We start from the raw sequence: 22,858 nt of genomic DNA on the forward strand, positions 1-22,858 counted from the left end.
AATGGCAGCCAGTTAAAATCACTGAGTAACTATATATATAGGTAAGTTCTTTTTACTATATAAATAGGTGCGTTCTTTTTAGTACACTATAATTTTTAAAGGATCAGGTTTGCAAGTCATCAAGTCATCCAGGCAGCTTCAATGAATACGTCATGATAAAAATGACCTGCAACCCTGACTAAATTATTGGGTAGATCCAGAGTCATAAGGTCATATGTTTTGCGTATGTTTTTAAATGAAAGCTTTTCAGATGGCCACTTAAAAAAACATAAACTTCCATTAAATGGCATTACCAAAGCACACACTATAATGCGGGATACCCAGTGATAAAAACCCTCAACCTTATTAGCGGCATTGTAACACATACAGAGAAACACCTGATCTGAGTATATTAATTCATGATTTCTGTCCTCACTCTCAGAATCTGACGACGGAAGTGTGGGTTCCCTCTTTCTCCTACTCCTTCTCTCCGTAAATTTCCTTGTGGTACATAGTTTGGGTTTGGTTTTAAAGCTGAATGCAGCTGTCTGCAGAAGGTCCAAACACTGCTGTTCTGACTTTCTGTAACTGCTAAAGAAGACTGTTATATCCACGAATGGACAGGACCTACAGATGTTCACATCTCAGACGCCTAGGAAATGGACATTTGCTTCCTTACAAAACAGGGCAGTTACTCTTGGGGTGTCTGCCAAATGACATCACATCACCAAAAATTTCCCAACACAGTAGTAGGAAACATTATTACAAATGGAGTGCGAGAAAAGGTGTTAGTCTTCGAAGACAAAACAAATGCAAATTCAAACAAACTAAACAATTAAAAACAAATGTTCCATGAAAGTATTTTTTGTTCTACAAAATTAATAAAATTAAAAAATATCATGCCACCTCCACTGGTATAGAAAGACAAAGGTGTGACCATGGTTCAGAAGACCTGATTCAGTTAGTAACTAGGTGCTTGATAGCCCTATCAGGGGTTACGGGGGGGGGGGGTGGAGCAGAATGCATATAGCTTCAAATGTTTTGGAGAAGGGTGTTGGTGTGATGCTCATTTTTTGAGTTTGCTAAGCCACCAACTGATGGTAGCCTTCATTAGTGACTTTAACTTAGAGTATGTAGTCACAGGGGGAAGGCATTGTATGTCCCTGCAGTGACATGGACAACTCATCCCTCATGCCTAGGAGGCAGGGTTAGAAAACACAAAACACTCTCATTCTTGGAATGCTGGTGAGGGTAAAAACAACCCTCACAGCTTCCTGTATGACAGCCCCTCCAAATGGCTCTTGCCTCTGAACGTTATTGAGGTAATTCCCTAGTACAAGCGAGGAAATGGGCAGTCCTTAACTGAGGGAGGCTTGATGCTCTGCATGCAAGAAAGCAAAAAGCACCTACAAAAATATTAAAAATGCTACAAATGTCTGCAACATTAAGCTTCTAGAAATTATGTTCAGCTAAGATGTACTGAACCAAAATATCTCACCTCTCTTTGTAACCCTAAGATAAATATCAGCACCTGGGAAAGCAGTACTACTTAATCACCTCAGAGAGTGTTTAGATAAATCTTGACTGCAGTATCTAGTGAGGGAGGGGAAATCATGCCCTGTTCCCTGTCTCTCATCTAATCTATTACAAAAAGTAGAGCTTCTAGGTATAAATGAATTAAAACAGCATCAGACGGATTGTATTATTCAGTCATGCACCATCATCCATGAGTTCTATCATGCACAACACTGCTTTCTGTTTAACAATACAATGCTGTATATTGCTGTCTTGCAATCATTTTAAAATGCTGTATATTACCTCTTCATATTCATAAAGACCATCCTTCACCAGTATATACTGCACCAAATATTGTGGGCAATTAAATTGAAACATTCCTCTTGCTTATATGGATACAATTCATTAACTATTACCATTTGTTGTGCTGCTCATAGCAAAATTTTCTATTCAGCAATACAGCACATTATATGCTGCTTTTTTTTGTGGTTATTTTAAAATGTTGAAGATTGTTACCACAAGATCATAAAGATTCTATGTTGTATGTTGCCTTTCCATTACACAGTGAATTAAATAATGTTTGCAAGCTTATAAAATATTGATAAATTAGTTTTCTGATCTTGGGCTTATCTGTTGTGCACAGTACAGACTTGTTTGTACAACAAAATTAACACGGCATGAGCATTTCTCTGTCTATATATTGTGTGCAGCACATCTTTATACTTATATAATGCTGTATTCGGCTTTTCTAAAATTATTTCAAAAACTGATACTTTGCTTCTCTGTGACCGTAAAGAGTGGCTTGCTGAATCCAATACACATCAAATTATGTCTGTAAACTCCTCTTGCTTATACAGTTGAAATTAGGTTCATGTTCACCACTTGTAGCTCATACAACACAACTTTTTTATCCAACAAAACTATGTCGCATGTTGTGTTCTTGCAATCATTTAAGATGTTGTCTGAATAATGCACCAAACAGGCATGTAAAATAAGTGAAACATTCCTCCTGATAACATATGGCTATAACTTGTCGTTGTTGATACCACAGAATCAAAACCACATGCTGCAACATACTGTGAACAGTGCAGGAAACAATGCAGTATGTTGCTACTTCACTAAACTCTGAACCAAATGATATCTGTGAGTATGTTAGACATCTCTCTTGGTTACATTTCACAATAACTTGTCATTATTTGGTATTGATAACATCAAAGAATAAAGACTATGTTGCTATATGTTACTTCTAAAGAAAACTATAAACCACAACTACAAATGTGCAAGATGAAATGAAATATTCCGTTTGCCTACACGTGGCTTTAACTTGTCACTATTGGGTATTGAAGGATACAGTTTGTCAAAATAAATAAAAAATACATAAAGACTGCGTTACTCTCCCAGTAAACAGTGCAGTAAATGATATCAACAAAAATATAAAATAAAGTGCTTCTCACTAGTGGGTGTCACACAATAGTGCTTGCCAAATGGTGAAGATCGCATTGCTGAGTGTCGTCTCCCATAGTTTTTTTTAATAACGTATTAGCATGATACAATTAATACAACCTTAATGTGTGGTTTTAATTCCCCTCCACTCAGGTATCACAGAACTCTACCTGTCAGATATCCATGACCACCTTTTTGCATGTTGCTTTGTCATGCCATCTCCTACTCTCACCTCAGCCAGCTCACCATTCCCCTGCACCCAGTGCAACAAAACCCTAGCAGTGTTGTGCAAGCCAACATTCAGCCTTGATAAAAACGCTTATTTTCCTTTTTTTATAACACTGTTTTTTAGCTCTACCTTGCTGTGACCATCGACCCTTTGTGCATTCTGCCCTACAAATGTATCCCTTTCCAACAGCCTACATGGAACATCATCCAAAAGTAACCTATGATGGGGGAGCTTTGTCTTTCAAAAGATATGGATTCAGCCTTTTGGAAACTCATCTTATATTTGTATATTGGGAGGCAAACGGTGAGTGCATAAGTGGCTGTCATCCACACTTGTTGCAGAATTCATCTTTATGCCACACTCCCCTGTTTCTTTTACTGTTTGAATGTGGGATTCTTGCAATAGCAATTCCCTCCAGTGCTTCCATATTTCCTGACCTTCTTACATAAGTTATTAATACGTAGGTTACAACCATCGGTGTTGTACAACTGACTTCGATTTCTTCTCTCCAACAAATGACTCTCGTGATTCATAAGTTTCGTACATTATTCCTGGGAGACAGGACAACAGCTCACCATCTGCTGTTCAGCTCTACCTCTCTAGGTTAGCTCTTTAAGAGTTAAATTTGATATACTTACCCATGTAACCTGCAACACAGGGCTAAAATCTCTATGCCAGTTTTGTCTTATTGTGTGTTCACTGTATCACAAATGAAAGACATGTTGAAGATATTCAGAGATATACTCACAATAGTATGGACTTACAAAGCTTGTTCACTCAGCACGAAATAAAGTGGGGAGAACAGAAATCTAACCAGAAGTATATCATAAAGGCTGTTAGATCTGAGGGTGGTACTCTGAACTGTCTATTAGCCTTGCTGCCTCACATCTCTAGATCACCTAATTTTGTCTTCTGGTGGAATACTTTCTGTGCAGAGTTGGTGCCTGTTGAAATTCCCAGGACCATAACTGCAACCTCAGAATAGCAAAAGTAAAAGTGTGAATGTGGAAGAACACATACTAAGTCTGAGGTCGCCCTCTTTCAACAGCATCCCCCCACTACAAGGTAAAGTAATCTCAGAGTTAGCATATCTAAGTAGTACTAGTGTAAATATTTTAAAGGTGTAAAAACAAGTTAAAGAATTCACTGTCTTTTTATAAATTAGCAATTATGTTTTGAAGTATTTGGACTCACAGAACTGAATCTCAAAATGATGACAGTGAACTGTGTAGAATCTACCTGACCTCCCTGAGTCTGTGTTGGGATTTTGCAAGGTGCTTTCTGGTTTCCTCCCACATCCTAAAGTGAACCTGACTGCAGCTCTTGTAAACTGCCTAAAGGTAGGTATGTATGTGTGTGTGTGTGTGTGTGTGTGTGTGTGTGTGTGTGTGTGTGTGTGTGTGTGTGTGTGTGTGTCTGTGTGCACATTTGGGGATGGACTGGTGGCCCTTACAGCACTAATTTAATGGTTAGAGCTGCCTCATTAACTAACATGCACAGCTTCTTCCACCTATAAAGTTATCCAGTGTCCATCTGCGTGTCCAGCACTAAATAAAATTCTACACAAATATATTTCCAATCAGTCACTGCGATCCAGTAGCCAAAAGCTCCTGTCTGTCTACAAACCTGTCAAATCTGCTGGGCATTGTCTGTACTTCTACAAGGTTGCTAAAGCCTGGAACTCCTTACCTGCAGTAACCATCAGGTCAATATCCTCCCTACGATCTTTCAAAACTATTCTGAAAGACTTCCTAGCTAAAATCTGTCTCTGTTCTTGCTCAAAACCAGGATAAACTATATCCCTAAATGTGAATAAGCACCTTTTCATTCCTTACTCTCTCTTTTTCACTTACTTCCTTACTGCGATCTAATTCTCTTCCCTAATTTTCTCTCTAAATATACCATAAGCCTGTTTTTCCCTCACATCATACTGCAATTCCTGTTTGTATTTGACTAACTTACCTTTAATTAAACTTCTCTAAATATTAAAACACTGTCTTATAAAATGTATTGATTCTTAACCAATAATTTTATATTATGTTTAATTTGTTATAATTATTGAAATTGTAGATTTTTTGTTTTATTTCTGACGATTGTAAAATTATTGTTCTTAAAATATTTTGTAATAATTTGGAGCTTTTCTCCCTGGGCCTCCACTGGAAATGGGCTTCTAACCAGTCGGACTTTCCCAGTAATCAAATGTCAATAAATAAATTTCTCCTCTTGCACCCACTAAGTGCCAGGATAGGCTCTGGCTTCCCCATAACACTAAACTGGATAATACATAAATGAATGAATGTTAAATTTGAAACAAGATAAGAACACACAGTCACCAGAAGTATTAATGACTAAAATGGCAAAAAGAATTCAGGAAAGCAAGGACACACGTTAAGGGTCGATAAAGGACCTAATAAAAACAGATGGATAGATACAACCTCCTAAACTGCACACAACACCATATAAGGCAGACTAACTGAAAACAATCTTCCGTTTAAATGATGAGGTGTGATATAGTGTTATTTGCTAACTAATGACATCACTGCTGGGTGGTGTAAAAGCATTTAATGAGGTATCTGACCTCACCACAGGTGAAACAGGATTATACAACAGTGAATAACTACAAAGTGTCTTAATGGTCCTATAAAATGGCTTATGTCTGCAGAGTGTTTACACTTTGTGTGCATGAGGGACACATGGTCATTGTGTAACACCAATATAATATTTTATGCCAAGTATTAGTTGTCTATCAGCACTTTTGTGTTTCTGCTTTTATTGTCCTAATGTCTGCATTGCAATCATTCTTTGGTTATAATACTTGATATGTCACTAGCACAAATTCAGAGTCTAAAACAGTGCTGTTTAGATTCTATAACTGCTAGGAATTTGTACAGAACAGCTGGACATGTAACCTGTATTATGTCATGCTTCCTACCATTGGGTCTCTCTCTCCTCCAATGAGGTGTCTCACAGCTCCATCTTTCAGGGAGAGTGTCCTCACAGTGCTGCTTTCACTGTCTGCTACGAACAGGCACTTCCAGGGCTCCTCTTCAGCTAAAGTTATACCAGAAGGCTGGGCAAAACCTGCCTTATGAGGATAAGCATTATTTCGGTTTTCTTCATTTCCACATCCAGCAAATCGAATGCAAGTTCCTTTCTTCAGTTCACTGCTGTGGACAAAGTAAAAAACTGTTACTTTGTAAGTTTACGAAATACATCACTGTATCATATTTGATTTCTGACAGCTCTTCAGGTTTACCATTTCTAGATACTGCTTCTTAGGCAGTAACGCAAACCTGCATGATTTTACTGCATTATTACATTACCCCTGTACTAAGTGACAACAGAAGATGTAACAACTGTTGTGATGTCTCAGAGATGATGTCATCACATTACATACAGCCATCTAATAATTTAATGCTATTATATAACAACGCTTTAATATTAACCTCTAAACAAGTGATGTTACTGAGCAATACCTCACTAAATCAGTGGTTCACTTAATGCTATTACATAGCAATGCTTTGAATATTAACCTCTAAACACAATGATGTTACTGAGCAGTACCTCACTAAATCAGTGGTTCTGGTTCCCTTAATGCTATTATATAACAATGCTTTTAATATTAACCTCTAAACACAGTGATGTTACTGAGCAGTACCTCACTAAATCAGTGGTTCACTTAATGCTATTACATAGCAATGCTTTTAATATTAACCTCTAAACACAATGATGTTACTGAGCAGTACCTCACTAAATCAGTGGTTCTGGTTCCCTTAATGCTATTACATAGCAATGCTTTTAATATTAACCTCTAAACACATTGATGTTACTGAGCAGTACCTCACTAAATCAGTGGTTCACTTAATGCTATTATACAGCAATGCTTTTAATATTAACCTCTAAATACAGTGATGTTACTGAGCAGTACCTCACTAAATCAGTGGTTCACTTAATGCTATTAATATTAACCTCTAAACACAGTGATGTTACTGAGCAGTACCTCACTAAATTAGTGGTTCACTTAATGCTATTATATAGCAATGCTTTTAATATTAACCTCTAAACACATTGATGTTACTGAGCAATACCTCACTAAATCAGTGGTTCTGGTTCCCTTAATGCTATTACATAGCAATGCTTTTAATATTAACCTCTAAACACAGTGATGTTACTGAGCAGTACCTCACTAAATCAGTGGTTCACTTAATGCTATTACATAGCAATGTTTTTAATATTAACTCTAAACACAGTGATGTTACGGAGCAATACCTCACTAAATCAGTGATTCACTTAATGTTATGTGCTTTTAATATTAACCTCTAAACACAGTGATGTTACTGAGCAGTACCTCACTAAATCAGTGGTTCACTTAATGCTATTATATAGCAATGCTTTTAATATTAACTCTAAACACAGTGATGTTACTGAGCAGTACCTCACTAAATCAGTGGTTCACTTAATGCTATTATATAGCAATGCTTTTAATATTAACCTCTAAACACAGTGACATTACTGAGCAGTACCTCACTAAATCAGTGGTTCACTTAATGCTATTATATAACAATGCTTTTAATATTAACCTCTAAACACAGTGATGTTACTGAGCAGTACCTCACTAAATCAGTGGTTCACTTAATGCTATTACATAGCAATGCTTTTAAAATTAACCTCTAAACACAGTGATGTTACTGAGCAGTACCTCACTAAATCAGTGGTTCACTTAATGTTATGTGCTTTTAATATTAACCTCTAAACACAGTGATGTTACTGAGAAGTACCTCACTAAATCAGTGGTTCACTTAATGCTATTATATAGCAATGCTTTTAATATTAACCTCTAAACACAGTGATGTTACTGAGCAGTACCTCACTAAATCAGTGGTTCACTTAATGCTATTATATAGCAATGTTTTTAATATTAACCTCTAAACACAGTGATGTTACTGAGCAGTACCTCACTAAATCAGTGGTTCACTTAATGCTATTATATAGCAATGCTTTTAATATTAACCTCTAAACACAGTGATGTTACTGAGCAATACCTCACTAAATCAGTGGTTCACTTAATGCTATTATATAGCAATGCTTTTAATATTAACTCTAAACACAGTGATGTTACTGAGCAGTACCTCACTAAATCAGTGGTTCACTAACCACTGAGGTGACCCGAATTTGTCAGCCACTGTATAATTATGGAATAACACATAACAAGACAAGGTATATTAAGGGATGACATCAGACCTCATATACAATTTGCCTTATGCTTTATACACCTTAGAACTGCTGATATCCTATGATGCACTACACGATGGCATTTGATTTCTCCAATATGGACAAGAAATCATAGGGCAGTTCAGAAATGGGTAGCTCTTGTGTGTAGCACAAGTTAATGCAAGCTGGCATTTTTTTTTTATTTTACTTTGTTTCCCAGGACATAGCTAGAGTGGCCTATATATATGCTGTGCATGTTTAACCATATTCTATGAAATTAGATAAAAGTAAGAAAAAACTCCAACTCATGCTAATTAGCACTTTGACTAAACACTACCCTTCTCTAACATCCTCCATAGTTAAAAAAATGTACAGGAATGCAAGCGTTAAACTTGTTAATTTTGTGCAAATTGGGAGAAAACACACACATTATATATATATATATATATATATATATATATATATATATATAGTTTTGAAACTCTGAACATTTTGAATAGAGATCGTCGTACAGCACTGAGTGGGAAATGTACCATTTTCCTCACTGTGGTGTGATCTCTGAGTTGGTATATTTAGCAGGGGGTGTGGGGGGTGCAGTGGGGCTTGCTCCCCTGTAAAAACAAACAAATATTTTAATTTTTTTTATTACAATTTCAAAGTTCTTATAGTCTTGACTATTTGCAGTTTGAAGTTCTGAAACTTTGAGCTTATAAAGTAGGTGTGTGTGTGTGTGTGTGTGTGTGTGTGTGTGTGTGTGTGTGTATATATATATATATATATATATATATATATATATATATATATATATATATATATATATATATATATATATATATACAAATACATACATATAAATACATATCTAGCAATCTATATGACAAATGGCCTCATGTAACTTCAAAAAAATATATAGATAAAAGCCAGAGCTCACTTTTGGCAATCTACTGTAGCAACACTAAGCAAATTAGTTACATTTCTTTGCTCCTAATTTTATTGTTTAATTTTTTCATATTCAATACTTTTTTGTGTTAGCAAATCATACTCTTTGTCCACTCTCTCAAATAAGAAAAGAAGTAACCAGTTCTTGTTGTGGTCAAGAAATGCTGAATTAAGCTGCGCAGCATCTTCAGCAGAATGACAGTTTAAACAAAATATGTCCTTTTTATATTATCAGAAGTGTTTTGAAGTTATGTAGCTTCAAGGAAGCAGGCTAGAAATGCACTCTCCTTTTTTCATATTTGTTTTTATTGCCCCTGCTCTAATGGTTATCACCTGCCCAATCCTGCTGTCCCACCAATCTCCACATCAAAGCACAGAGCTATCCGAGGCATCCTTGTGTGGTGCCATCCTGATAGCAGAAGAAGCTTTTCCCTTTCTGGTATAACCTTAAACCCCTCATTTATGCAGTTCCTGGGTACATAATACTATATAAATGCAAAACCCCTACGGCAAACAAGCCAGTTGTAACCTCTTTACTTTTCTCTGACCAAGATATAAAGCCTAGTCTCTGATGGGGATAGCACGTTTCCCCCCTGCCAAGAGAAATACAGCTGGCCAAATCTACTTAAACTTTCCCCCTGCTGGTCTGACATGCATACAGTTCATTACTCAAACCCTAATCTTTTTGTGCCAGTGGGCTCTAAAGCTGATGGAAGACAGCAGGAGAATGCTAATTTCCTACACCACTTCTTTTTTCCGGGCTCATTAGTATTCTGAAGTTGTGGGACAAGAAGGAAGTGCAGTGAAACATGCACTCATATGTTATACACATCTCTTACTGCAGCTCTGGCTCTACCCACTATCCATCAAACTGATGAAGAAGAGAAGCTGAAACACTAATAATCTGCCTTTGCTTTGCTTCCAGGTTCATAGTGGCAACTAAACAGTATTGTTATTGAGGGTTGGCATAACAGGCACATGTGTAATAAAGCAGAAAGTGATGTGGTAAAAGAATTTGGGTTGGCATAATGGTTAAGGTATTTACCTTACAGATACAAGATACAGGGTTTGAGTTTCACCTCTGTGGGAAACTGGCTAGGCTTAAAATTGCCCACAAGGGCAGCTATCCTAGTACTTACCTATGAGCTTATGAACCTATAAAACAGTACGCCACAGTGACAGCATGATTGCTTTAAATAAATATCCCATCACACAGTATGTAACACATGACAGTATGGAGGGATTAAGTCGATAAGTTAGGGCTTGTCAGCAGTCAAGTACTGCAGTTATCATCATCAGTCCCCTTCTTCCATTTTCTACCTGGGTTCGAGGGGGGGGGGGGTTGTGTCAGCCATCACCATTACTCTCCATTCAACGCCCCTCTCGTACTTTTTTCTACAGTCACACCTAACCATCACAGGTCTTTAATCACACACTCTGTCCATCTCTTTTTTGAAAGTCCTCTTTACATCGTGTCTTCTTCCTATCTCTCCCAAATGTTTTCCACCCTATCACCTTCTGTTTTCCTGCACGTGCCCAAACCACCACAATCTGTTCCCTTTGACCTTCTCTGTAAGTAAATCTCAATGAAGAAAACCCCACAGAAGCTGTACTGCCCCAGACACAGCCTGTGATGAAATATGAGGAGGAGCCCATCCTAGAAGATGTAAGAACAGCACTAAGGAACATTGTCAGGGAAAGCAGCAGGCTCAGACGAGATCACAGCAGATATGATCAAGATAGTGGCTGAATTAGGGGAGAAATGGCTATTGATCCAATGACACAAGTACAAACAGTGTTTGGGCTCACAGAAGTGTTCACGGGGGGAGTGGATGTACATCAGGGTTCATCTCTGTTCCCACTGCTGTCCCCCATTACTTACGCCAACTCATGTTGTCCTGCTTTATCTGCCCAAATGCACTCTTCCTTGTTATCACAACCCTGCTGTGGGGCAGATTACGTATTGTGCCCTATCCTTTCATTGGAGTTTAATTGGCATGAATCTGTGACTAATTCAGATGACATCCATCACTGTCGTCTGAAGCCTGATCCTCACCACAATTCCCACACCATTTTATCTGTCCTATCCCTGAGTAGTAGACTCTGCATCCCAAGCCATGTAACTTTGCTGCTCTGCCCTTCCATCTTGTCTCCTGGACACAGGAGATGTCCAGCCTCCTCCATAAATTACCATCATGTCATCCACTTCCAAGCAGTGCCCAGACAGTGAACCTATACTGAGTCTACCAATCACTAGTACATGTTTGGCAGGTTGACTGGTTTTATGTCCAGCTTTCACTCAACACAGCTATCCCGGGTAACCTAACCTGAGTAAATGGATACTGACCAGCCAGCAAACTACCAATCCAGAAGTTGTGGGCTTTATGGCAGGCACACAATGGCCAACAGGGGCACATAGACCCCTCCCATTGTTAGCATGGGTCCCTTGCATCGGTTGGAGTAGGAGGGTCCGCAACCCACTTATCACTGACAAATACCCGTGGCAATTTTTGATGACATTAATCAGTATAACCATATCACCTGACACAGTGCACAGTCTGTAATCCATGTTCTCCTACCCAGACGATACTGTGCACCATAATTAGTACCCGAACTGGCTGGTTGATTTATACAACCTTGTATCTTCTGCATGGGAGGAGAAAACCTTAACCATTATGCCAGCTGTGTCTTTTTGTTTATCACTTAGCCATAAAACTAGTCAAAGCATGTGATATTCATGCTAACCCTGGCCCTAGGCAGCTTTTCTCAAACCACAGCCTCACTACAAACCTGCAGAAAAAACTCAAAATAGTATGCATCAGTCCCTGTAGTATAAATAACAAACAGGCTGAAACTGAATCTTGGTTAACTCTAGAACAACCTCATTCTGCAGCTTTTTCTGAAACCTGAATGAAGAACAACTTTGTCTCTGAACCCTAAAACAAAATAATTATTCACTGCTGTCTGACTTAAGAGCTGACCTGGTGCTTGACCTCATTGAGTAGGTCACTTAAAATTAGAAGACCACACTTGACGCCCATATAACCTTAATATATATCTTCCCTCCCTCCTTTCTAGCAATAATCCAACAAACCATCCTACAAATTTTCCCTTACGGCATCCCTAAAACATAACACTGCTAGCAGACTATAACATAAATATGAATGGCACAGAAAGTAAACAATTAGAAAATATGTGGCAGCAATACGATCTTGAACAACTAGTAAAACCCCCTTCTATGACCAACTCTAACTACAAAATACTCTGGTCTTGACCTTATAATTACTGATATTAAATAAGGATGTATCAGCAATGCTGTTCTGCCAAACAAGTTTTAGTGACCATTGCCCTGTTATCTCCATTTGGTCTTTTAAAACCCCAACAGTTCCTCCTCATATAGTCATTAGCAGGTCACACCAACACTACAATTCCGATGGCAGCACTCGCCACAACTGAGTGGTCCACATTCATACCTCTCAATATCTTTACACAAGAAGTCTGGACAAAGCTAGAAATAATGGGGGGATAAAGGCCTAAAACTAGGGACAGTTTTTAAATATCTCTTATAAATTTAGAAAACTGATGGAATAACTGGTTTTGCATAGGCATGCATTTTCTGAAGGGTATGAATCTGAATCTGAAACTCAAATATCTGTCATTATTTAGTGATTTCAAGCCTCAATGATTTGCCAAAAAACACAAATTTTATCAGGAATTGACCAAAACTATGTGGGTAAATCTGGACAGGTCAGAGGTATGTCCACATTTTGCAATATCTGTAATCCAACTCTATATTATCCAAACTAATTGGGACCTAGGGTAGTTTGGATAATCAAACTATTCAGATAAGCAAACATACAATGAACCAGATAAAAAACTTCTAAAATCTCATTTTTTCTGCACATAGAGAATACACTTTTCAACCATTCAGTGATTCCAGTGGAAAATAAAGAATACTTTCACACAAGACTGGGCTACAATTTCAAAAAACATGCAAGAGCGAATACATAAATGCTTACATATTCAGACTTTATGATTTTTCTTACCCAAAACTTTGGAAGACTGTGTTTGGATAATTGATGTTTCAGATATTTGGCTCTCTAATGTACTCACTTCATACCCATACCCTTCCAGAGATTCAAGATTGCCTTTTCCCAACTATATATCACAGGCTGAGACAAAACATGCCCATGGCTTAACTCAGAACTCCTTGCCCTGATGAAACACAGAGGCCAAGCATGGAAAGCCTGGAAACAAACCCCAGATGATAAGCAATTGCATGAAAACTCTCTAACCCAAAGAAGGACTACCAGAATAGCCATCAATTCTGTCAAATCTCAATACTTAAGACTCCAACAGGTATGCTGTATTAGTGTGCCAAAGTTATTTTAGACAGAAATTAAAAACCTAACAGGAAGAATTACAGGTTCTTCTGCAACACCTGCAAACTCCAATCACACCAACATAACTTTTGATGAAAACTACAAATCAGTCCTCTCTTTCTCAACATCAGAAATAGCCGATACATTTCTCTCAATCACCCGGAACACAAAAAGATTTAAGCAACAATAACAAGAATTATTACTAGCCACAGGCAGAATATGTTGAGGCATTTTACTGGATAGAAATCTCAGTTACAGAAATTGAAAGACTACTACAAAACCTGAACTCTGCTTCAGCTAAACTCACAGTACTCCTCACTCCACTTCAATCAGAAAATCAACTGAACATATTACCAAACTCCTCAGTCACACCTTCAAATTCTCCCTTATTTCAGAAATTGTAACCCCAGCCCTAAAACATTCTACTGTCATTCCCCTACCAGAAGCAGACTTCCCCAAGAATACAAAGACTATAAACTCATCTCTAATCTTTGCCCCATTGCTAAAATCTTTCAGAAACCCCGTTATCAGGAGTTGGCATAATCATTAAGGTTTATACATTACAGATACAAGGCACAAGGTTTGATTCTGACTATTGGCTAGGCCTACTCTTTAGCTATGAACCTATAAACAAGTACTCAAAACATTGACAGCTATGGACTTTTATCCAATCACCAACACCGCTTTCAGAATGTCTTTATCACGGTCATAGGTTCATAGGAGGTTACTAAGCTAATGGCCCTATGGCCTTACCAAGCTTAACCATGTAATACCCTTGTTCCCTAGTTGACCATGGTCAGATGGTCATTGTTAGCAGAGCGAATCAGTAATCAGCACCAAATGCCCCTCTCCATGAGGGACATAGGTGTCACCTCTGGGCTGAATTTGAGGTCTCCCATCCAATTGTTAAGATTATGCTTAAATACGGTCATTGAGGAGCTCTGTTTCATGTGAAGTGGGAGTTTATTCCAGAGGAGCAACAATCTATGGGAAAGATATCTGTCTCTCCAACATATTCTGCTTATGTCACAGGCTAGGTTGAAATCCCTGGAGCGAGTGACACTTATCCCATTTGATTTGTAGACATACAGAATTTCTATTAGGGCAGGCTCTGATATCACTCTGTAGGTGAGGAGCAGGTTGTCTCTCTCTCAACAGCCTATAGGATACAGGCTACAGAGACAGGGCCTTCGATCCTTCCGTGTTGGTCATGTTTTGGAGGCCCTCAATTTGGTTAGAAACCTCTGTGGTCTTTCCAGTTGTTGCAGGTGTCTAGTGAGGTGCAAGCAAAAGGCAGCACTTTACTCAATTAATGGTCTAATAAGGGTCGAGTATAGAGGAGTTATAACATCCTTAGTTTTGGATCCAATGCCCTTATTTATGAGATGCGCAATGTAGAAGGCTTTCCTTGTCACTGTGGAGACATGGTGATCAAAGTTTAAATTGATGTCAACCTGTGTTCCCAAGTCTCTTACCACTCTGTTTGAGCTAAGGGGAGTACTATCTACAATGCAAGTTGCAGGGGCCACTTCTTTGCCAAAGGGGATAATAATGTATTTTTTTTTTTGCGTTTAGTTTTAGACCATGACTCTAGCACCAATCATTAGTCTGTGTTGGTTCCTTTTGCAACATGTTTACATCATTGAGGGACTCAATGACTGCACCTAGTTTGCAATCATCTGTGAACTTGGTAAGCCACAGGCCATCCACTTTCACCTGAACATCAGAGAAGTAGATTCCAAATAGTAGAGGGCCCAGCAAAGATCCCTGTGGTACACCTCTTGTACCTGGTCTACTGGTGAAGGTAGAATCCCCAACATTGATACAGTACAGATTCTGTCAGTGAGCTAGTTTGCTACCCATCTAGTAGCATATGGGTTAATCCACAGCTGGGACAGTTTTTCAATGATACTTGAGTTGGGGATTGTGTTGAAGGCCTTGGCTAAGTCAAGATAGGCACGGTATGTAATGTTTTGCCCTCATCCAGGGTTTTGGTGACATTTTCGAAGAAGTCTACCAGGTTTAATAAGCAAGACCTGCCCTTAATGAAGAAAAACTGAGTCAGGTCAAGAGTTTGGAGGTCATGTCCCTCTAGATAAGGTCCATGATGATTCGTTCCATAGCCTTGCAGATAAGGCTGGTTAGGCTTATGGGTCTATAGTTCCCAGGGTTGGTTGATGGACCCCGTTTCTTTAAGGGAATTATTGTTGTTGTTGTCCCCTCTGCTGGAACATAGCATGCTCAGGCTATGGTTGATGACAGTGCCACACTATTCCACTAGGTCTTGTTTTAGATTGTTTAGCAAGCAGCCTGGGATGTTATCTGGTCACATGGAGGCTGTTTTTAGCCTTGGAGAGGGCAGATTATTACCTACTCTTTGGAAATGCTAGGTAGTGGACTGATGACAGGGATGCTTTGGGGTGTGTCTGGTGGGGACAGAGGGGTGCAATTTGCATCAAATCTGTCCACCAGCAGGTTGGCGATTTCTTCAGGTTCAGTGTGAGTAGTACCATTCACAGTTTTGCACATAGCAGTGCATTCCCTTAAACATTTCGGAGATAGATAAAGCCTTATGATGGTCTTTAGCTAGAGATTCTAATTTAGTCTTGTAATTGGCTTTACAGGCCTTTACAAGATATCTGATTTGCTTGTTCAAGCTCTGGAGGGTGTTCTTCCTCTGGTGAGCAAGTTCCCTATGGTTCTTGGATAACAGTTTTCCTTTTGTTATGTAACCTATTTATACTTGCTGTCCACCAGGGTGCCTCATTTCTGCAGGAGGACCTGATTTTGATCCTGACCAGTACAGCCTAGTAAATACAGTTGTTTAAATGTCTATACAGGGCATTTGTGTACTCCTCTGCAGAGGAGTCATTGTTGGTTGTGTTATCAGGGAGTTTGGACCTTTTTATACCCTCGCTTATTAGTCTAAAGTTTGCTTTGGAGAAATCTTTCAGTTTGTTTGCTCCTGTGGGGGTGTCTAAACTGATCTTTACTTCAAATGAGACAGATTTATGGTCTGACCTCACCAGGGAGGGCAACGCACAGGGGTTAGTGCAGTGTTCCCCATATTAGTGAATACCAGGTTCAAGACATTCCAGCTCCTTGTAGGGGAGAGTTCAGTCATGTCTCTCTTCATAAAGTCTAGAGAGGTACGTCTCAAGTTATTCACACCAACATGTACTATGACAAAGTCATAGCTGTAATTGTTGTTGAGTGACTTGATTGTATGGTAATGTTGAATCTTCATCAAAGGTAAATACTATGCTAACTGTCTTTGCAGGCCATTTTAAGCCTTGCTATCTTCCCTTCAAAGATGAGAGTCACACCCTGTACCTTGTGTTTGTGAGGCAAACACTATAACCATTAAGCTAACCTTATCGGCAATAAATAAAATATATTGCAGTATAAATGATGTGCTACTTACAGCAGGAATTTTCATTGATATGACCTGTGCCTTTGAGACTGTCAGTCATGAACTCTTACTAAACAAATTCAAAAGGCACTACTTTGGTAACAACTATCAAACTGTTTAAAAACTATCTTGTAAATAGGGCCTTTGAAATCTAACACAACAATCAGCACTCAAGTCAAGTCAGACTTAATAAAAGGGTTCCCCAAGGCTCATTACTTGGCCGACTGCTCTTCTCTCACTCTTTCAATGACTTAGCATTAGATCTTCCTGGACTGCACCTTACTCCTAGATGCCAGTGAGCTTAGTACTGAAATACAAAAATAACTACAATCTAAGTTTTCTAAACTATGCTAGTGGCTAGTAAATAACTCTTGATTAATCCCACCCCAAAAACAAACCTGATGTCATTCACTTCACCCCAAACTGTATCACTCCTATTAGCACTCTTGCTCAAGGACTCTCAAGGGAACATTATTCTCAATGTCTCTGAACATAGATACTTAGGCATTATACTGAGCCCTTCTCTTACCTTTCCTACTCATATAGATAACATTACAAATAAAACACTTACTCAGCGCAAGCTTTATTATAAAATCTCTCCCAAGTATCAAGGATGGCTACAGCTGAGAATGTCCGACTTCCTAAGCTTGCGTATTGCTTGGGTCAGTGCTGAAAAGGAACAATACACCAATCCACTTACCTGGTCAACAAATACTAATAAATAAATAAACTGCCCCATCTTTACATATTCGACCAGTCCATTAACTTGGTCAACAAATATTAATAAATAAATAAACCGCCCCACCTTTACATATTCGACCAGTCCACTTACCTGGTCAACAGATATTAATAAATAAATAAACCACTGTATCTTTCCGTATTCTATCCACATTATGTTTTTCAAGTGATTTCGGCTACCTACAAAAATCATGACTAATGACCACAGGCTGTAATTCCCAGAGAGCTGCTGAGAAGCACTACAACACTGTCACGTCCCAGACATGGACGGTCAATGAATGAGTGTTCAGCCTGTCCAAAGCACAGTTCTGGACAAGTCTGGGACGTCCTCAGTATTACCCTGCCACTGTGTTTAGACTGTTTACCGCTTGCTGCGTTCTGCAGAATATGATTGAGTAACATGTTTACCACTTGCCGCGTTCTGCAGAATATGATTGGGTAACAGTAGGGTACTCCACTGACACAACCAGCATCAACTGAAACACCTAGCAGCCATGCAGCTCCTTCTGTTCTGCCAACTGATCTTTGTATGACTGACAACAGTAATAGTGGCCAGCCAAAGGCAGTAGCACAGCACCTCCCTCAGGCAGGCTAGTACATGATATATGGCAGCATTGGTGAAACAGCTGCATTTAGTCCTCAAATCTGGGCCTTTGCCATCACTACTTGACAGTATAAAGTCACAAATCTAAAATATGGTGCATGCGTTGTTACTGTAGGCTATGCTGTGTAGTTTGTGACAATTCACATTGTGAATCAGACATTTCTCACACATTATACTCATAGACGACATTGTTTGCGAAGTAGCACTAGACAGAGAGACAAGTGCTAGGCACACCAGTGGGCTGTGTTGTGAAGCAGAGCACAGTATAACACAGTAACAATTCTTGCAGATGCAGGCCTAATAACTTAGGCTATAATGGTTGCCTACTGAGTTTGCTGTTAACCCTTCATCTACATGGAATGTTATTTCAAATTACTTTTTCATATAAAAAAAGAAGTTATGTTCTTACCATAACATTCCATCTTTGTTGTTGATCTTCATTCATTCATGACAAATGGGTTTTGCTGCCGTTCTTGGAAAAAACTCTTGAGCTAACAATACCCACAGTGCCCCTCTCCTTATCTCCTCAGATCGAGTTTGCCTGTAAGAAGAAGAAAGGCGGAATCTTTGTCTGAGCAAATGCCATATTAAGTAACCAGGACCAAGTCCGAACCTCCAGGAGTCTTTTGGAGGGAGTAGGAGGGTGGGATGGGAGGACGGGATGTCATGAATGATGAATGAAGATCAACAACACAGATGGAACGTTATGGTAAGAACATAACTTCTTTATCAGATGTTGTTAATCTTCATTCATTCATGATGAATGGGGCAGAGTCCCTAGCTACTTTATGTCCCAGGATGCCCTGTGGAAGGATATTCCTGACCACCACTGAGCCGAAGGATGCTCTCCCCCTGGAGACCAAGTCCAATTTATAATGAGTGATAAAGTTATGAGGGGTAGCCCAGGTGGCTGCTGCACAAATATCATCCATAGAAGCTCTGGAGGGGAAAGCTACTGAATTAGCCACTTATCTACTTGAATGAGCTTTGATTTTAACGGTTAAATGCATTTTCTTCTGTTGATAAACAAAACAAATGCAATCTCTCAGCCATTTTGCCAATGTGACTTTGTAAACCGATAGTCCCAACTTGGGACCTGAAAAGGACAGGAATAATTGATCAGATTTTCGGAAGGATTTAGTTTTATCTAAATAGAAATGCAATTGCCTATGTACATCCAATAAATGTAAACAATATTCTCCTTTATTAGAGAAATTTGGAAAGAAGACTGGTAGGTTGATTAATATGCAAGTCAGAGACAACCTTGAGTAGAAAAGAGGGGTTAGTCCAAAGTGATACTCACTGTTTGTGGAAAACTATGTAAGGATGCTTTGCACATAAGGCCTGCAATTCAGAAATCCTTCTTGCTGAGGTAATGGCTACCAGAAATATTTCCAAGACGGGAATTTCATATTGCAAGTGGCAGAAGGCTCGAAATGATGGCGAGTCAGAGTCTGTAAGACTAGAGTCAAATTCCAAGGTTCAGTGGGGTCTTTGAAGGGTGGCTTAATATGTATGAGTCGTTTCAAAAAGGTTTTACAGAGACAGTGGGACATCAAGGAGGAGTCTTGAAAACCATTATGGAAATTTGAGACAACTGCTAAATGGACCCGAATGGTAGAAGTTGACATTCCTGAATGGAGTCGTCTTCTTCTTCTTTTGGCTTTTCCCGGTTAGGGGTCGCCACAGCAGATCATCTGTCCGCTCATGATTGGCAGAGGAGTTTTACAGTGTCAAGTTGCCAGCCCGGCGCCCAACCTTCCACAGAAGGCACACACAAGCACACAATCACACCTAGGGCCAATTTAGAGTGTCCAATCCACCTACTGCATGTCTTTGGGATGTGGGAGGAAACCAGAGCACCCGGAGGAAACCCACGCAACCGCAGGGAGGACATGCAGACTCCGCACAGAAGGCACCACAGCCGAGAATCGAACCGGAGAACCTCTTGCTGTGAGGCGGCAATGCTAACTGCTGTACCACCGTGGCAACCCTTCTTCACAGATACCCTCTAATCTGCACAAATATATTATTAAGGTTTTCAAAACCACCTTGCTGTTTCCAATTCTTCTGCCCTTTTACTCTAAAATTAGTCAAGTAATACTGATGCATTATAATAACTCATCAGATGCAAAACGTAGTCATTCTAAAAATGTGACTACAAAACTATACATTTCATCTTTTAAAAGTAAATGAACATTGAATTTATTGGAAAATACTTTTCCGTTCCTTCCTATGGTTACTGCATTGTCACTAAAATAGAACTACAACCACATGAACTAACAGCTTGGAAGACAACATATTAGAAATTAGAGTAATGTGTATGAGTAGTGGTTAACAGCATTTGTCACTGGCTTGTCAGATTATCTCCATAACTCTGGAAATCCCCACCCCCCAAAAATATTTCATCATCTAAACATCGCATAACAGTGTAACTAAAATTCAAACACTTTGAACAACATAGGTTACTGAAAACTGTGGTACTTGCATCAAGTAAAAACAGCAGCATAGCTCTTAATAGGGGGTACATCACAGTTTGTGAAGTTTTGTTTTTTTTTTTTTTTGATACCTTTAGTCAGACATATAAATAAAGGTTACATCGCACAATGAATCAAAGTAATGCCTGCTCCTGAATGGAATAAAGTTGATAAATACTCCAACACTTAATTAATCGGAGCGGAGAAAGAGTCCAGTTCTTTTCCTCTAGACCAAAGGACAAACCTATTCCATTTACTATAATATATTTTTCTGGTGGAACGTTTATGAGAAGCCAGAAGTATTTAACGGACAGGGGAAGAATTATTATTATGCCTGGCAAATACTGGAAGTGGTGGTACCAAGCTGTCAGCTTGAGGCTCAGTAGGTATAGGTGAATCAACCCTTGAGGGTGCGACAGAAGTCCTGGAGTTGGATCCAGAGTCCATGGTTGGTGAAACAGGTGAGGCCAAAGGAAAGGGAACCAGACTTGTCAGGGCCAATAGGGTGCAAAGAGGATCACTTTGCTTCTTAACCAAAGTGCTTTCTTTAGAAATTGTAGAATCAGAGGAAAGGGAGGGAAGGCATAAAGCACTCCTGGGGGCCAATCATGTACTAGAGCATCCCTCAGGGACTCCCCCTGAGGGGGGATTAGGGCAAAGTAGCTGCTGCATTTGTGACTGAAGGGAGAGGCGAATAGATCACAGCAAAGCTGGCCCCAGCAATGGAAAATCTCCGTCACTACTTCTGGGTTGAGGGACCACTCATGAGGCAGGAGAATGCATCTGCTCAGGTTGTCCACAATCAAGTTGGAATTCCCGAGAATGTGCATTGCTATCAGAAAATGGTTGGAAGCTATTGCCCATTGCCAAACTCTCATGGCTTCCCAACACAAGGGGTAGGATCTGGCTCCCCCATTTGTTGATGTACCAGACGACTGACATTTTGTCCGACTGGATATCAATTGTCCCAGATGGCAGGACAGACTGAGATGCTTGCAACACCAGAAGCACTGCCCTCAGTTCTAGGACACTGACATGCAAATCGGCCTCTAAGGGAGACCAAGTGACATGGACTGCTTGTCCCTGAAAATCCCCACCCCCCCATCCCATCAGGGGGCGCATCCATGGTCACTACGGCCTTGGGCTGAGGGAATGAGAAGGGATGTCTCCATAGTTCCATTTCTGGCTTCATCCACCAATTCAAATCCTGTTTACAGCAGTTTGTTATGCAAACTGAAAGGACATGGGGTGTGTCAATAGGGACTACTGCGATGCTAGGGGCCATTGTAGTAGTCTCATGTGGAGTCTTTCTAGATGGACTATAGTAATCACTGCTGCCATAGAACCCAGTAGTTGCAGGACTGAATGAGCTGGGACTTCATCTTGAGAGAGTATCACTTGGATTTGGGAACTGAGTCTCTGAAGCCTGTGAAGAGAGAGGGACAGACAAGAACTTGTGCTGAGTGTTGCTCCAATGAATTCTAGACATTGAGTGGGCTCTAGTTTTAATTTCTCTTCATTTATTGAGATCCCTAGGAGCTGTGCTAGCTGTAAAGTGTAGTGCAAGGCCTGAAGCAGTAGATGCTTGGTGGGGGCAGTAAGTCGCCAATCGTCCAGATATGGAAATACCTAGAATCCTTGCAGTCTCAAGTGAGTTGTTACCACTGCCATGCATTTGGTGAACACTCTGGGGGTTGAGGAGAAACCAAAGGGCAGTGCTTGAAATTGGTAGTGATTGGCTCCCAGACAGAAGCGGAGACATCTTCAAGAGCATTTGTCCATTTTTATGTGGTAATACGCATCCCGAAGATCTATCGAGCACATCCAGTTGTCTTTTTCCAAAAATGGAAGGATAGACTGAACCGTGACCATCCAGAATTTGGTCTCTTTGATGAACTTGTTTTGTGCACTAAAAAGAATCTTGAGTAG

At 39.6% G+C, this 22,858-nt stretch overlaps 1 protein-coding gene across 1 annotated transcript in view; it reads right to left on the bottom strand.

Moving 5' to 3' along the window:
- The window catches only part of NHLRC2 (NHL repeat containing 2), a 2,274,872-nt gene that overhangs the window by 828,050 nt on the left and 1,423,964 nt on the right, over window positions 1-22,858 (bottom strand). The window contains exon 7 of the mRNA XM_044055938.1: window positions 6,099-6,333. Within this exon, the coding sequence (XP_043911873.1) occupies window positions 6,099-6,333 (235 nt within the window). The remainder of the gene's footprint in view (window positions 1-6,098; window positions 6,334-22,858) is intronic.

The sequence above is a fragment of the Protopterus annectens genome, chromosome 14.part0, assembly GCF_019279795.1.
Source record: "Protopterus annectens isolate FY-2018-M chromosome 14.part0, PAN1.0, whole genome shotgun sequence".
NCBI lineage: Eukaryota > Metazoa > Chordata > Ceratodontiformes > Protopteridae > Protopterus > Protopterus annectens.